At 35.9% G+C, this 19,040-nt stretch overlaps 1 protein-coding gene across 1 annotated transcript in view; it reads left to right on the top strand.

Annotated features, from left to right (window-relative positions):
* The window catches only part of LOC100374499 (fibrocystin-L-like), a 94,257-nt gene that overhangs the window by 61,764 nt on the left and 13,453 nt on the right, over nt 1-19,040 (top strand). The window contains exons 38-50 of the mRNA XM_085504477.1: nt 23-271; nt 456-701; nt 2,028-2,207; nt 4,428-4,658; nt 5,580-6,118; nt 8,141-8,315; nt 9,086-9,248; nt 11,387-11,619; nt 11,830-12,627; nt 14,678-14,897; nt 15,005-15,152; nt 15,344-15,718; nt 18,228-18,621. Coding sequence (XP_085360603.1) covers nt 23-271; nt 456-701; nt 2,028-2,207; nt 4,428-4,658; nt 5,580-6,118; nt 8,141-8,315; nt 9,086-9,248; nt 11,387-11,619; nt 11,830-12,627; nt 14,678-14,897; nt 15,005-15,152; nt 15,344-15,718; nt 18,228-18,621 — 3,951 coding nt within the window. The remainder of the gene's footprint in view (nt 1-22; nt 272-455; nt 702-2,027; nt 2,208-4,427; nt 4,659-5,579; nt 6,119-8,140; nt 8,316-9,085; nt 9,249-11,386; nt 11,620-11,829; nt 12,628-14,677; nt 14,898-15,004; nt 15,153-15,343; nt 15,719-18,227; nt 18,622-19,040) is intronic.

Below are 19,040 nucleotides of genomic sequence, written 5' to 3' on the forward strand. Positions count from 1 at the left end.
TAATTTGATTTCAATTTCTCAGATACTTGGATTGTTGCTGATGTAAAACTGCCCTATATGAATAAGCTGTTCATCTATGGTACCTTAGAGATTGACGACACTATGAACAACATGATAAACGCTACTTACGTTTTCATCCGCGGTGGACGTTTAGTTGTTGGTTGGGAAGATGCACCATTTGAGCATAATTTCAGATTTCTCTTACAAGGAAACCACCTGACTCCAGACATAGTTTTGCCCAGTGGACCTAACTTGGGATCCAAAGTTATAGGTAATGTTTTAAGGCAGTTGACAGTGCATTGTGGAAGAGCAATTCATGTTTTGCATCTACTGAGTATGTTACTGAGCATTATGGAAGAGCAATTCAACTTTTGCATCTTTGTTACAACATTTATTGTAACAATTGCTGCAGAATGTAAGTGTTTACATAAATCCATTCCTTTATCAATTTACAGGTGTCTTTGGTGACTTAGATCTTCATGGAAAAGAACCTAATATCTACTGGACTCATTTAGCTGCTACTGCTAATGTTGGTGATGATATAATAACAATGGAAGATGCAGTGGACTGGAAAGTTGGAGATGAAATTGTCATAGCACCAACAGACTATGAGCCTTTCCATACGGAGATATTTACTGTCTTGAACGTCATTGATAATTATACGCTGCAACTTGATAACAGTTTGCAGTACACACATCTTGGTAAGTGCACATAGATTTCATTGATAACTCTACACTACAACTAGATAACAGTTTACAGTACACATATCTCAGTGAGTGCACACAGATTTCATTGATAACTCTACACTACAACTAGATACCAGTTTACAGTACACACATCTCAGTGAGTGCACACAGATTTCATTGATAACTCTACACTACAACTAGATACCAGTTTACAGTACACACATCTCAGTGATTGTACACAGATTTCATTGATAACTACGCTACAACTAAATAACAGTTTACAGTACACACATCTCAGTGATTGTACACAGATTTCATTGATAACTCTACACTACAACTAGATAACAGTTTGCAGTACACACATCTCAGTGATTGTACACAGATTTCATTGATAACTCTACACTACAACTAGATAACAGTTTGCAGTACACACATCTCAGTGAGTGGACACAGATTTCATTGATAACTCTACACTACAACTAGATACCAGTTTACAGTACACACATCTCAGTGATTGTACACAGATTTCATTGATGACTACGCTACAACTAAATAACAGTTTACAGTACACACATCTCAGTGATTGTACACAGATTTCATTGATAACTCTACACTACAACTAGATAACAGTTTACAGTACACACATCTCAGTGATTGTACACAGATTTCATTGATAACTCTACACTATAACTAGATAACAGTTTACAGTACACACATCTCAGTGATTGTACACAGATTTCATTGATAACTCTACACTATAACTTGATAACAGTTTACAGTACACACATCTCAGTGATTGTACACAGATTTCATTGATAACTACGCTACAACTAAATAACAGTTTACAGTACACACATCTCAGTGATTGTACACAAATTTCATTGATAACTACACTACAACTAGATAACAGTTTACAGTACACACATCTCAGATTGTGGTACACAGATTTCATTGATAACTCTACACTATAACTAGATAACAGTTTACAGTACACACATCTCAGTGATTGTACACAGATTTCATTGATAACTCTACACTATAACTTGATAACAGTTTACAGTACACACATCTCAGTGATTGTACACAGATTTCATTGATAACTCTACACTATAACTAGATAACAGTTTGCAGTACACACATCTCAGTTAGTGCACACAGATTTCATTGATAACTCTACACTACAACTAGATAACAGTTTGCAGTACACACATCTCAGTGATTGTACACAGATTTCATTGATAACTCTACACTATAACTAGATAACAGTTTGCAGTACACACATCTCAGTTAGTGCACACAGATTACATTGATAACACTTCACTCTATTTGTTTCTCTAATAGGTGTAAGTCATACTCTTGCCGATGGATCCTGGTCCTACACACTAGCAGCTGAAGTAGGATTATTAACACATAATATTGTGATTGAAGGTGCAGATAACCCAGCTGGTACTCTATTTGATGAGTCGTTTGGTTGTCGGGTAATCGTTGGGAGGTTTATGGAAGAAGGCATAAATTATGTGGGTAAGTTGAGTAACCATCAATCTGTTTTATTCTCAAAGTCTTCCAAAATGAAGACTTTGGGTTCTGTCCATGCATGTGTCTGTTCACTGTCTATCCCTGGACATTAGTCCAAAAACAAGTCAGAATGGAATACATATGCATATTGATTTGTTTAGTGTTTTGTTGATCTTTGTCGGCTGGTAGGCCATTTACGATGGTACTCAAATGTAAAAAAAAAAATACTTTTTATGTAAAAAAAATAATTACACATTTATGCTGGTGATAAAAAGCTGTTTTTTCACTTTTCCTAGTTGTTCATTAGTCTGCTAAATTGAATGCGTCTCGTTTTAAAAAGTAGTGTGCTGAATTTTAATTTCAGTTTTAGTCGCATTGTCCCAACTCAAACCACAACACATTGGAAAAGAATCCACAAAATCGTTTGTCTGGACACATTCAAGTTCCTCCCATTGTCACCTGAAAATTTTATGTTAATCCTATGACATACTTTATTTTATACCTTGTATTTTGGAAAACATAAACTTCTAGAAAACATTGATGAAGTCACAACAATGATTTTCAAGCTTGTTTATTGGCATAACCAATTTGTTTTCACATCAAGATCTGTTTTAACATGTGTAGGATCATCCAAATGTATAAGGCTATTGGAAACCAAAAAAATAAAGGAATGGGATAGTTATATTTTGGTAAAATGGCTGACACATGGATATGCAATTGACTAATCTGTGAAACAAACAGGGGCGGAGACTAACCACTCAAGTGTTTGTAAGCACTCATTGCGTGTCAGATAGCTACTGATAACACATCGTAACATTATGGATTACATGAGATAGCGAAAGAGTGCAAGACCCCCAAAGACAGACGGGCAGCAATTAATTTTAAGGCCACAAAACATTTGGCAACGTAAACTCAAGGCTTGAGCAGTCATAGTGCAATCAGGTGTACCACTGATGCTCCCAGAGCTTTGATTAGTTTTGAAAAATATCGATCGTTCAGCGTGAGTAAGGAATTCAGAGAACATACTTCAAGATTCATACTTCTCGGTACTCCTAGTATGTCAGACCTTTCAGTAGTTAGCAGCGGGAAAAATTAATTATGAATACTGTTAATTTTGTTCGTTAGAACATGGAGGCACCTCCATGGTTAGAACGAATAATATCTGGCACTTCACTGTCACGTTGTCGGACAAGATGCCGTTTTTTTTTTTTCCGACACAAACATATTGTTGATATGACAGTCGTCACTGCCTGTTACTATAATCCATTCGTCAGGCTGGTTGTAATACTAACCATGGTCGCTATCCTTCAACTTTCCAGCAGCGTCTGGGTGCATGCACCTTAACCTTGTACTACTTTGGTCTGCAACGCTTTCTTCTAATCTTGCTCGGAATAGGATGAATATTATATTATATTAATACATGATTGGCAAAATTTAATAACATAAGACCAGCTTTATTGTAAACATGGCGACACGAACTATCCTAGAAAAATCAAGTGCTGTGTTCCAGTAAAAATCGTTCTTTTTTCATAATTATACATTCAAGAAAATTACTATGAAGATAGTCTATACATTCAAATAGCCCTACTTTCTTAAAATATTGTCAATTTTGGCTGAAAAATATATTATTCGGCAACTCGAAGTAAAACTCTCTCGGTGATCTGATCTGAACTGAATACAGAGAATGACTAAAATGCACACAAGACCAAGGATTTCGATGTGTGTACTCGGCATTCGTCAAAATTCGGCAAAGCGTGGACCACCAGCGTAGCCAAGACACACCTTCACCGGGGATTAGACCTATTGATACCTCTGAACAATAGCGTTGCCAGTCTGTTTATTAGTGTCTGAGAGAATATCTACATTTTAACAAACTTGCATGATATTCTATGTTATGTTTACTCTATCATTTGAAAGTGTATAGTTCATTTCATCAATTAATAAATAAATGTGAAAATCGCAAATTTTCAGCACCAATAATAGTCTTGCTACCTTACAACCCTAATATTTTATTACTATCCTGCCTAAATTGAATTGTTTCATTATGGTGTAATAGATTATTATTATTACTATTATCAAATGAAACACAACGTGGTCTAGTAGCTTCTAGATGAAACAATATTTTTCTGATTTGAACGAAATCACTCACATTCTCAGACTGACTGTACCTTTTTAAATATCTGATTTAATAGTGCTGATAGTGTCTTATCATTATCATCTTTGTAGGGAATGGTAGAATTGAAAATGTGGAATTTAAGAATTGTGGTCAAGAAGGTTGGCCTGATTACTCTGATCCAAGGTATGCCTTGGCATTCCGAGATGTTGGTGATATAATCCAGAATTCATCCTACATCCGAGGCAATAGTTTCCATCATGGTTTCAATACTGGTATTGGTGTGTATACAACGAATGGACTGAATATAGAAAACAATGTCATACACCATACTGTTGGTGCAGGTAGATACGCTGTTTTGTTTTGCTTCAGTTTAGACCAGTTTTTTCTTCTTTATCACATCAACAAGCTAATAGCTAATAGGATGTGACACGGTTGTATTTGCTACTAGCTAAACAGGTAGCAAAATCCCTTTGCTACCACTGTTGAACAATTCTGCTACCAAGAAGCATGGTTTTAATAAAAAAATATTGTGCAAAATGAAATATAGTTTGAATCAGACATTTACACCTATAATTTCTTGTTCATATTCATCCCAACTGTGCCGTTCCTCATGGCAACACATACTGCATACTGCATCCAGGTTAATCTCAGGAAAGTGTCTGGGATGTTGCAAAGTCCCTCAATCTTCTTGTCTTATTTTTTTGTGTGAATTCCCTGGCTAACCCGCTGGCGAAGTACGCAAATAGAGTATGTATTTAATGTTTTTGTACTAAAATGGAATATTTTTTGCAAATCTTCATCACATTTAGTGGCTCTTCTAAAAATTCATTTTCGAGCATGCTCTAATATTCGAGTACCCCCCTCTTTGGAGAGGCCATAGCGTTGGATAGGGCCTAATCGGTACTTGTTACTGATTACTGTAACACCACACTTCAGAACATTTGGGAATTAATGGTAATCTGAATTCAACAAACAAACATCCATAACAAATCAAAAGTAACTTGTCATATGATTTACAAAAAAGAATGAATAAAATAACTGCTTCTGGGGTCCTGTAAACATCCTGTCACGTCATAATATTGGTGTCTGTCAGAGAATGTCTGGTGACAACATGCAATAGACAAAGCGTGATGCGCCACTGTCATGTTATATGAAATTCTCATGTTAGGTAAAAATAAAATAATGAATATGAATCATAATTTTTGCTGTTTTGAGGCACTCATACATACCTCATATATGACTGTAACTTCCTGTTATTGTAGGTATCATCGTTGCTGGCAGTGACAATCGCTTAGAACATAATTTGGTAACTTTAACAATATTTCCTGGTACATATCAAGATAGATTTGAGCCTGTGAATCTTATATGGATGGGTGGTATTGAAGTAAACAAGGCAATGAGGGTAGTCATGAAAAACAACGCTGTTGGTGGCTCAGAGCGAGTTGGATTCAAAATCTCTGGTGAGCCATGCTACTCTGAACCAGATCCTGAAAACAAATGGGAAGGCAATGTAGCGCATACAACTCTACATGGTATCCATATGTACTACAGTGATGGCCTGACAGGATGTTCCAAGATCTCCAACTTCCTTGTCTATCGAAGCTATGACTTTGGAGTCTGGTTTCATCCTCAGTGCAGTGTTATGATGTCTAATTTAGTGCTTGTTGATAACTACGCAAGTGTGATGCCAATGGTGTATGGACCACCTGCACTCAGTCACCAGACTTCTGATAAATTTGTCAGTATTGATAATTCTTTGTTTGTTGGTACAAGTCCAAGCTTTGATTGCAGTACTGCTCAGGTATGTAACTGTGGACCTTTGATTTCCAGTCATATGAAGAAACAACAATTCTCTTCTTATTCATACATAATCAAATTAAAACTTTTAATGTCTCCATGAAAAAAACATCTATCTTTTTTTTTTTATCTATCTGCACATACCAATACCATTATAGAGGGCATTTGAATCAAGAAATTTTATTCTATAAACATGCGCTAACTCACTCTGATCTGTTAATTTTACCTTTTTTGCCAAGGTCATTTAAGCACCCTCATTACTTTGAGGCAAAGATTAAAGACTAAGTTTAATTCGTGTCCCTTTATGTTATCTTAGTTTGTATAAATAAGGTGTCATGTGATCTCATTGATATGCATAATTGTAATATCTCAAGCACCGCTGCAGATAGGACTATATATTCAGTTCAATATCGAAGGCAATGAACAAAGCATCTGGCCAACACATTATTTGACCATATTTAGTCATGTAATCTAATTAATATGTATAATTCCAATATATAGAGAAAAAAACTATATATCATAGCTCCTTAGGTTTTTTAGCAACATAACAGATCATAATATTAGTATAATTATAGTATTTGGCATAAATTTTACCTCATTTTCAGGAACCATATATGTATTTTTTACTCAAAATAAACACATTTAATGATTATTCTATCATGTAATAACTGTGTGCATGTCATATATTGAAATAAACAATATTTCAAAATATAAACTGTAAATCTGAAGTATTTTTGTAGACTGAACAATGTGAGCAGTGCAATATATTGAAGGATTGTGACAAGAGTTGTGACCAACATATCAAATGATGATATATGGTCATGCAACATAATTATAACTGCAATATCTCAATGCTATAATATAAGCATTAGACAAGAGATACATTACTAATTAACATATCAGTTAACCATGTATGGTAATATGACCACATTAACATACATAACTGTATTATTTCAAGTACTGTTACTAAAATGATGTACAACAGAATTATTACGTCTACATTATTTATAAATATTACCCCATTATATTTGTGTATGGTCCAAATGGGACATCCTGTAAAATAACTAATTTTCACTGGGTTTAAATTTCACTGATTTAGCATTTCAGGCATATTCATTGGGTTTTAAATTCATGGTTTTATCATTTAGATAATGTGTTCTATGCTAAATTTTACATATTCACTGGGTTTTAATTTAGCTCATTTTCCAGTCAGCGAAATAAGCAAAATTAAAACCCAGTGAATAATTAACCCTTTTACAGTATTTCTGTGACTTTGTATTAAAAAAGTATTTACTTTATGTACTTCTAATAGTGAATGTGATATTTCTAATTTGCTCTTCATGCCTGCTATACCCTTATTACACTGGAGGTTTTTCTAAAGTTTCTTCGATTATTGTAACATTTTTGATGTTACAAAATGTACCTGTTTAACAGTAGGCACGAGAGTTATTATATTTCACCAGTGTGTCACACACATGTATCACATTTGATTTATGGTGATTTGAAGTTATTTCTGTATCTCAGAATGACCTTTAAAATGAAGTAGGTATAATATAATAGACATAACCACCCCAGAGGTGACTGATACTACCGTAAAATCTGTATTAAAAGCTGCATCCCTAATAGAAGCCGCACCCATTCTTTTTAACATTTGAGAAGCAAAAATTCACCATTTCTCGTATATATAGAAGACTCATTCCCTCTGTCAGAATATGCCATTGTAATACAAGTCGCTGCTTCTAGTACACATTTTTCAGTACTCTATTTTGAGCAGTTCACTTCATATACACACTTGCTATAGCTTGTGTGTATATGTCGTGAAACAGGCTCAAATTTTGTGGTTTACTCGTCTCTGGGGGATTGTTATTCCTTATAGGGTGGTGGTGGTCACACAGCATGTGTTTGAATGTGTTGTGTACATCGTTATGAGTCCCGTATCAACACAGCACGACGATCACCCTTTAACAATATAATCATGCAAAAGATTATGCTTGATCAACATTGATTAATATTTTTCTCTCTCCAGTCAAAATCTGATGCTGTACAACAATCCTTCACACATCGTGCACCAAGAACTCCCTCCGGTGGCAAATCTGGTTTCACCTGGGCTTCGTTCACCTCAACCACTTCAGGTGCACCATTTTTCCGATTTCATGGATTTGAAGGATACCCCGCAATTAGCGGCAAGACAATGATAACAGGTGCGTATTGTGTTGTGGGTGCATGTTTTGAGAAATATTTGTTATGAGTGTGTTGATGTGAACTTTAAACAGCACCACTAATTGTAGAATGAACAATAAATTGGAAAAAATAGAATTCTACTTGAATGTCTACATAAATTTTTAGTTCCGTGTAAAGTACTTTAAAGTACTATTTTTACTTATAATATATTTTGGCTGAAGGGATATAAAACAGCTAGAATATTGTTTCAGTAAAAATTAACTTCAGCTAAAATAAAGTTTTTTTACAGCAGTTTTTGTATTTATCACAAACTTTTCAATATCATCACCATATCTGTCTTTAAATGTACATGTTCATTTTATGTACTACCCACTATTTTCTGTCCAAATCAAGCTACTTCATGAATAGCTAAAGGACACATGGCTGCAGGTTTTGACAATTGTTTTTGGTATTTTTCTTCCATGTTTAAATACTGAGCCATTATTTAAATTTTTAGGGTGTTCATCTATTCACAATGCATACAGCGCCTTATCAGCTGGAAAATAGATTTTTGAATTACGAATATTATTCCAGGAACTCGCATGTTATTATGATAAATATATGCCGGCCATCTTACATCCATATTACTAACTATATGTGTTGTTCATTTTGTTCATCAAAGGTAATTTTGGCTCATAAATCCTGGTAATGATGGATTTTGAAAAATGGAGAATGCTGATCTGACCATTTAGATATAACGTTTCAAACCTCTGGCACCTTCAGAATATTCTTTCACTCTTTTGTCTTTCAGACGTCACATTCTCCAACTTCGGTAGTGCTTGTGGAAAAACAGATGTTGCTATTATCACAAATCCTCTCAATGGTGATGCTATGCATCCAATCTTTATGAAAGGGGCAAAGTTTGTGGACGTCCTACCCACATCAAAAGTTTTTATACATTGGCCATCTTTAGGGTAAGTTGCTTTATTTGATTTTCTCAGACATATTTCAACAATAGAGTTCACAACACTCAGATACATGTGCATGCACATATTTTATTGGTTTACCATATTTTGTGCTAATAATTTCAAACAAAATGATAAATGAGCAGGGAGAAGGAACATATCCCTGTTCATATCCGTAAAGAACCCCTCCCTCCAAAATTTCAAACCATGTGGAGACAAAAAGTCAGTTTTAAATCAGTATGACAAAGCATGTCTTATTTTCTGGCCTGAAATCATTCATTGGTACATCAATATTATTCATTTTTATGTTTCCAAGCATAAAATATTTGTTTAATGTAAAAAAATGCGTTTCAAATTCAGTCTAGGACAACTTTATTTTTGTGTATTTTAAAACGAGGCTTCTCATTAGCTTCTCATTTGCATACAAAAAATTCCCCCTGTGACGTCAGAAGGGGAACTTGCTGGGCAGCTTGCATTGTCGATACATGTATATAAGGCACATTTCTTGTATAGTTTTCTCATCTTTGACTGAATTGCCACTTATGTACTTGTTCGTCGAGGAAGAATGGACCATAAAGAACACATAATATCAAGTTTGTCGCATAGGGTTGAGATAGATGCAAAATAAGTCCTTTCTGGCGTAGCTGGTCATGGTGGTTGTCATCTTCGCTTGTTTGTACACAACGGGATTGGTCAGGACTGCACAATTACTTATATGGTAGTCAGTTGAAGTGTCGACTTCTATTTCCATGGAACTCTACGCCTATGTCGATCATCGCTGAGTTTGTTTAAATTGAATTTGACGCCTGAATTGTCTCGTTATTTAGTAGGTTACTAGGCATTTCACTGCACTGTTTTATTTCATCGATCGCCTGAGTAAAAAAAATTTTGACATTCTAAATATTTGACTATAGTAAGCAATAAAATAGAGAAATAAAATTTTAAAAATCGACCGATCACAGTAGAAATGAATTGATATTCTGTTGAAATGGGTGAACATGTCGGGACCCGGCGAGGACAAGTGCGTGAATGGCGATGGTTGATTGGACATCAAAAATAATTGAAATACAGACAAATTCAGAGTGGATTCGAGTTAGCATGATTGTCAATTATGACATGATATTAAAATTTACTTGGTCGAAACGCATTGACATCCCAAGCCCGGATTCTTATTCCATAAATTATTACGCAGATCAAGCTGCAAGTACAGGTAACAGAGGTGTGAATTTGACATTCAACACTAATCACCGAACAATTCAGAAACTTTTAGTCTGCGAAAATGAAAACAATTAGCCACGTGTAAGTGCTGTTTAATTTCCCGTTTGTCCGATGCTTCATTTTCGCGTCACTATCAAAATTATTGCTACTTCTTACATAACACGAACTAAATGGTCTCTATAAAGCGATATTCAAGATCGCAATAAAGTCAAATCATTTGAAACACTTACCTAATGTCTCTTCTCTTCTGAAATCCGCCTCAATGAACATGGGCTGGTCCGGAATCTATTTCTTTAAAAAACTCTCTCTCTCTCTAAACAAATAAAATAAAAACATCCTAAAAATGTATAATCGTTTAAAAGTATGTTGAATGACACAGTGTTATAAAAGTACGGTACACGAGTATGGCTTCCTCTCAAATTTTGGCATTTGATGGCGTACTTTGACTTCGGCGAGAGTCGGAAATCCGATAACAGTCAACCGTTTCAGGATAGGTGGGCGTGGCTACAACACTAGAAATATCTCTAATTTACTTGGATACAAGTAATCATTTTCAAAAACAAAAATCAATAACAGCGGGACACAGATCTAAAATGGGAAACGTGTGGGTGTGCATTTCACAGGCACTTTAAATTGAGGATATTTACATGCATCTCCAAACTGATACCTAAAATCATGCTGTATAAATCTATAGATTACTTTTCAGAAGATTTATGTTGTAAACTGTCATAGTGCTTAGTGTAGCAGGCTACAATTTACCACTATGCACAATTGCAATAACTACAATATGTTTTCAAATCATGTATAGAGAAAGCATGGATTGATCAAGTGGGTTTAAGCTCCAAGTGATTTTACTCCACAAGCACAAGCATGGTATTGCATTATAAATAACATCCATCTTATAATAACATTATTTTCTATGATTTCAGTTTTGTAAATCCAGCAGATTGTGTAGACATGGATTGTGATGGAAAGAAGAAAGCCATTATCAAAGATCTTGATGGTGGATTGTTGGGGACACCAGGAACAGTGATACCAAAGTCTGAATATGAATGGGATGGTGATAGAAGACATGGAGTTGGTGATTACCGTATTCCATTACCTCTGCTGACCAATCTAGATGGAAGTCGTAAGAACATTGATGATGTAGCACCAAAAAAAGGTTGGTCCATCCAGATAACGTTATAAAAAGTCAACTAATAACTAATTAATCAGTACTGTAATATTATGCATGCATAAACTGACTATTTTTGAAAGTATAGAAATCCTTTGCTTATGTTAAAAGCTGTTGCATATATGGAATGTGAATATGTGGAAGAATTTCTTTTTAGTGCTTATCATATTGAGAGATGTACATTTGTCTTTGATTCAGGTATTATACGGAATGATGAGTGTGTATATCATGATGACTGGCATGCCTATGAATGTCATGATTTAGACTACATTATGATGGTAATTGAGAGTATGGATGAAGATACCGAAACACGACGTGTATCACCAATTGGTCTTGTAGCTGATGGTTACATAGATTTAATTAATGGACCCATGGATCAAGGATGGTGTCTTGGGTACACGTGTCAGGAACGCATTAGCACCTTCTATACTATTGTTTCCAGTGGAAAGATTTATGACATGGCATTCACTGACACTAATCCTCAAAACCTTCGTTTTCACCTCCTGAATGCTGATGATGATGAAACTGTGCGAATTGATCTGTGGGGAGCAAATTCACAACGTTTAGATGTCTACCGCAATGATGCGTATATTGCACCAACAAATGCTAAGTTGTCTGGCTCTTCCTTCACCTGGTTACCCAAGAATCCTTCTCTTCCTGATGACCAGTATCTCCCCATGCTAGGTGGTCCGAGTGGACAAAATTTTCATGACAAAAAGATTCAAACTCTGTATTTTCTGATCCGTGGATCTGATGTAATAGAAGTTCGCCTTAGTCCTGTAATAATTGTTGCATTCGGTATTGATCCTGTCCATATTGATGACTTCTTTGAGACTAACTTGATTTCAAACCTCGCTAACATGTTCGGTATCAGCACAGATCAAATCCGGGTAGTTGACATTGTCAGACAGAGCAAGAGACGTCGAAGAGCTGTAGATCCTGCAACTGTGACTGTGGAAATTGGTGATCCCCCAACATCAAGTATTGATTCATTCAGTGAGTAATGAATTTCTTTTTATTTTTGACTCTAGTGTCAAGCACACAATGAAAGTCATTGCGGTTAGTGCATCTGTGTGTGTGTGTATGTATGTATGGGCGTTTGTCTGTGTGTGTGTGTGTGTCTGTTCCACTGATGCTCTGGGATAATATGCAGACCTGATTTGTTTCTGGTTGAAACCTTGCATATTAATGACCTTAGTTGCATCTTACTTTTTCTCAACTACATTTGTAGTCCCTGTTCGGATGCAGTTCGAAAACGAGGACTTATGTTTTTACCTTTGTGCGTCCGTGTGTACGTGTATCTTAGAAATGCCTGGACTAATCACAATCAAACTTCACACATACATCATACATGATATTATAAATATGCACATCAATTTGTTTCACGATCTGATTGAAGATGATCGAATGCATGGTGGCCATTTTTGTGTTAAAAAGTCATTAAAATCAAGCATTTATGGATGGATTTTGCTTAAACTTGGTACATACATTGGACATTATGGGACCTTGATGCACATATTTTATTAAAATTAAAAATTAAAAATGGCCGACTGGCAGCCATTTTGTTTTAATGAATGCAGTTCTAGTGCCATATCTCTGCCATGCTTTGACTGATTATGTTCAAATTTTATATATTCATTATATATCATAGCATAGATATATTGGTTTGACTATCTGATTCAAAATGGCAGCCATTTTTGTGCTAAAAAATCATCAAAAATTAAAGAATTTCTGGCATTCCAGAACTTGATCTTGACGTTTATGGATGGATTTGTTCAAACTTGGTACATACTTTAAAGATTATGGATTTCTGATGCACATCATTTTGTTTGTCAGATTGGATTGAAATTGTTGTCTGGTGGCTGTTTTGTTTAAATCATGAATGCGCTTCTAGAGCCATATCTCTGATATGCTTTGACTGATTATGTTCAAATTTTATATATTCATTATACATCATGTTATAAAAATACAGATATATTGGTTTGACAGATTCTATTCAAAGTGACCGAATGGTGGCCATTTTTGTGCTATCAAGCATTTCTTGCATTTCTGAATGGATTTCATTCTTAGAACATACATTAGACATCACGGGTTCCTGATGCATGTTATTTCTTAGATCGGATTCAGAATGGCTGACTAGTGGCCATTTTTTTTAATGAATGGGCTTCTAGAGCCATATCTCTGACATGCTTTGACTGACTATGTTCAAATGTTCAAATTTTATATATATTCATTATACATGTATTCAAAATGGCTGTCAATCATTTTTAATGTTAAACAATCATCATAATCATATTCCTGACATGGTTATATTCTAGCTATATTACTATAAACAAAACTACATGTATATATAAATTCAATAACTAACGGGGACTGTTCCATGCAAGGCTTGTTTAATGATACATACTTCAGTTGAGATGTGCATTGGTAACAGTGGAGTTATTTCAGCTGAGAGGCTGCTTGTTTGATTGAGATGTGCATTGGTAACAGTGGAGTTATTTCAGCTGAGAGGCTGCTTGTTTGATTGAGATGTGCATTGGTAACAGTGGAGTTTTTTCAGCTGAGAGGCTGCTTGTTTGATTGAGATGTGCATTGGTAACAGTGGAGTTATTTCAGCTGAGAGGCTGCTTGTTTGATTGAGATGTGCATTGCTAACAGTGGAGTTATTTCAGCTGAGAGGCTGCTTGTTTGATTGAGATGTGCATTGCTAACAGTGGAGTTATTTCAGCTGAGAGGCTGCTTGTTTGATTGAGATGTGCATTGGTAACAGTGGAGTTTTTTCAGCTGAGAGGCTGCTTGTTTGATTGAGATGTGCATTGGTAACAGTGGAGTTATTTCAGCTGAGAGGCTGCTTGTTTGATTGAGATGTGCATTGCTAACAGTGGAGTTATTTCAGCTGAGAGGCTGCTTGTTTGATTGAGATGTGCATTGCTAACAGTGGAGTTATTTCAGCTGAGAGGCTGTTTGTTTGATTGAGATGTGCGCTGCTAACAGCTGAGGCTGATTTTTATTTGGTTCAAATGTAAACATATTTTCTATTTATCAGATTCCAATTATACTGGTCTCAATGATAGTTTATCATTTGAGGAATTAGAAGAGATAGCATCCACCCTTGTAAATGAAGGTCAGAGTGGTGGATTGGATAATGCATTGGGTGTAGAAGTATTAACATTATCAGTCACTGATCCAGTAGCACCCGCAGTAGATTCAACTGGTGGTGTGAGAGCAACAAATGAAACTGGTGGGCCAGCTGATGGAGATGTCAGGTATTTTTTTTATTGTTCACTCTGCAGCAAAACACTTTGAAAATCTATCTACATAACGTTAGGCACACAATTCAAACTGATACCAATAACTAATCTATTGTTTGTAGGTATGATGAATTGGCTAAAAAAGCTGATGATGAGATTGCTCTGATATATCAAATTCCTAAACGATTGAATATTTACCATGAAATCTCAGGAGCCTATGAAGGAGCAATTTTTCAACAGCAACCAGTCATTAATGCTCTTGATGCTCTGGTAACTATGGAGTTTTTGAATTTTTTTGTATTTATATACATGTATAATGTTTTATATCTTGAGATAAGAACAAAGTTTGAAGTGAATATTATTTCATGGAATAAATGACTTTTAAACTTGTCAAATATGACAGAGCTCAGTTTACTAGTTTGTATGAAATGTATTTATCTTTTGATTTTCTGTTCATTCAGGGTGACAACGTTGAGAACCTCGGTCATAGTTCATCACCATGGCAACTGAGTGTATCACTAAGACCTAACATAGGTGATACCAGAGCACAGTTGCTTGGTAAAACCAGTGTGGTATTTGTTAATGGATATGCTAGTTTCACCAATTTAGCCATCACACATGCCGGAGATTACATCCTAGACTTCGTCATCACTGTCCCAGAAAACACAACATTAGGTGTTGTTTCCATTTCATTCACTGTATCCAATCGTCCATACTCTCTGGGTGTTGTAGCTGTTCCTGATTCTGCTTATGAAGGCGAGTTATTCACACCACAGCCTATCATTGAAATTGTTGATGTCATCCTAGGTGAAACTGCAGAAGATATTTCATGGAAGGTACGTGCTTAGGGAACTGATCATTACCACCCAGCCGGTTTCCTGTGAGTTTGACTCGGTTTACCGTACCGGTCGTTGCTTTACCGTACCGACCGTTGCGTTACCGTACCGACCGTTGCGTTACCGTACCGACCGTTGCGTTACCGTACCGGCCGGTGCTTTACTGTACCGGCTGGACAATTACCGTACTGATGGGACCAATACCGACTATTTATCACCTTCGATTAATGAATGCGTGGTAAACAAAGCCCCGGTAACTGATCGGCGCCCTGCCGGTAACCGTGAGTCATGCATGAATTAATTGGGCATTTTGCAAACAATAAGAATTTTTTTTTAGGACTTGTACAACAGAGTGTTACGTCCCAGTCGACTAGAGGACTCGATGGTTTAATTATTTGTTTATATTTGTCAGTAGCTCACACAGTGGAAAGAAAGTCGGGCAACCGTCGAAATACAAATAAATAAATAAATTAAATAAAAAAGTCTTTCTGAAATTCTTCGCATGTGTTTTTTTCAATATATGTGTGTTATTCACATATTCATGATCGCCTGTAACGCTATAAAACGACAGTCCTAAATCGTAGCTTACCCACAACGTTGAATAAAACGTCTCAACCTGTCGCATGAATTCGATGATACTTGCATAATCTGTCAGCGTGACTCGCTTGGCCGAGCTCACATGTATTTAAATTCGGGCTTGGGCGTTCAAAAATCTGTTTTGATACTTTGTCGACAATAACACGCGCAACGCGTGCACGTAGTCCAGATAAAATTCAAGTGCGTAAAACGGAATTTGACCTTGCTCTAGTTCAACATTTTTCCATTGCTTTTCGACCTCATTTTGTGATTTTGCTTATGGAATTGACCAAACATATTTACACATCCCTTCCAACAATCCCCAATGTAACTTTATTATAACAAAACAGAGTGTGCAAGTGTGCCGGTACATCTCTTTTTGGAACATGTGATTGGCCCTGAAAAGGGCTGTTTGGTTTGGGGCAGAATACGTTTTAGACTGGAAAGGTCGGGACTTTTTTTTGTTTTACAAAAAAAAAAAAATAATTACAGCCAATACAAAGTCAGCTTGGACATTCAGTTGTGAGACATAACAAAATAAACGGTGCCAGCGATAGATTTTGCGAATGAAAGAACAAACTAAACGCAATCAAAGGCGCCGACCACTCGCGTTGGAAATAAACTAATAAAACGCGTTGCGACGAGAAATCTCGTCTGCATCTATCATTCGCGCACACGCACACACATGCTATTTTCGTATGTTGAATACGTTGGCAACGTCGTCAAATATTTAGCCCAATCACTGAATAAAAAAACATCCAAGCACACGTGCACTGGCGCCAGATAAAGTGAAAAAATGAAAACAAAATTACGTCTGCACTGTGCATTTGTAACAATAACCAAAACCATTAGGTTACATGCCAAAACTACCGACTCAGGATTCATCATACACAAATATAGCCACTTTCATGGAACTGTTATTTTTGTAATCCACTTTGTCGGCTCAGTTGATTTGGGAGCACTGATCCCGATTTAAAAAAAAAAATCGTATAAAATAAAGACGCAGTTCCGTCTGTAGTCATATCCAACAGTTCACTTGGACGTACTGGGAGCTCCATGGTCTCACAAAAATCATGTGTAGCATTATCACGCGCAACTTGAATGTAAATATTATGCAATAATAATGGTAAAGTTTAATCTCTGACAAATAAAAAGACGCAACAAATTGCCCTGGTGGTGTATTTGACCTCGAAAGCTACCGTATAGCAAACATGAACAAAATGATTTATAAACAGTCTATAACTACAAACTAAACAAATTCTACTCAAATTAATTCTACAGTTCTGCTTTCTCTGGCGATCCTGTGCATAAAACTGAAATTTAAACAGGTCGGCATTTTACCTGTAAACCGGAAAATCAATGCATAAATTAACTTGTCAGAAGTGTGAATTGCCTCCTGCCAGTACGGTAACGGCCTTGCCGGTACGGCTAATGACCTTCGGGTACGGTAAAGCAGCGGCCGGTACGGTAAAGCAACGGCCGGTACGGTAAAGCAGCGGCCGGTACGGTAAAGCAACGACCGGTACGGTAAAGCAACGCATGCCGCAGGAGACTCACAGGAAACCGGCTTGGTGGTAATGATCAGTTCCCTTAACTGGAATATAAAATATTTATGATTAATACAGAATATTGGTTTCATGATGAGTCCATTCTTGTTTAAGCATATATGTAAACCATCGTCCAGCCTAGTATACCTAGTGATATTTCACAGAAATATAACATGTAATAGTGAGTTCAGATGTGAAATATTGAGTTTTACATAAATGAGTGCTGGTTTTTGATAGAGTAGTAGTAGAGTCCAAATTTACTATTAAAATACACTTAAAACCTACACAAAAATTCTGTACTCATTACATAAATCCATGTTTTTAAAAAAATGGTGGAAATGTGAGTGAGTGAATTATGACATCACTTTGTTTTATGTTCATTTTAGGGTCACACATGGACATCACACATCAAGTTGTTCATGCCTTCATTGTATCTGGGCAATCTTAAAGGAGATCTGTCTGTCCCTGTCCAAGCAGACACCTCACAGGCTGCATACTCTGATTTATACATTGATACATATGGCAAGGACTATATTCTTGAAGTGACAGTGACATCCAGTCCAGCTGACTATGAACTAACTGTTGTATTGTCAAGCTTTGATGTGATTGATCCTGGTGCACCTATTCTATCTGGCACCACAAAGAGTGTGACGTTGACATTTGATGAGAATTACAAAAGTGTAGTTTCCGGTTTAGAAACTTACTTTGCTATAATGTTTATCAACCATATGAATGCAAGATATACAAATGTGATAGTGAGCAATGTCCAGCTTTCTGAAGGTATGTATGCTTGATATGAATGCAAGATATACAAATGTGACTATTAATGACCTAATTTGCATAGTGATTAGTCAATTTTCAGCTTTTCCACTGATATCCACTAAAGTACTAATCATCACATTACAATGAAACTTGATACATAGATGTCATAGGATGTTGCACAGACCTGATAAGCTTTGGTTAATATTCATGCATATTAATTACATAATTTGCATAATAATACATTTTTAGTATTTCCACTGATATCTCAAGTACTTAGATCATGCTATTTCAATCTAAAGTACTTATCATCTTATTTCAATGAATCTTGGTACATAAATTCTCTGATTCAATGCAACGATCTAATTAGTTTTTGGTTCGTATATATTCATAATAATTACCTAACTTGCATAATAATTTATTTTTCAGCTTTTTAATTT

Source organism: Saccoglossus kowalevskii, chromosome 10 (assembly GCF_978046115.1).
Source record: "Saccoglossus kowalevskii chromosome 10, keSacKowa6.1, whole genome shotgun sequence".
NCBI classification, from domain to species: Eukaryota; Metazoa; Hemichordata; class Enteropneusta; family Harrimaniidae; genus Saccoglossus; species Saccoglossus kowalevskii.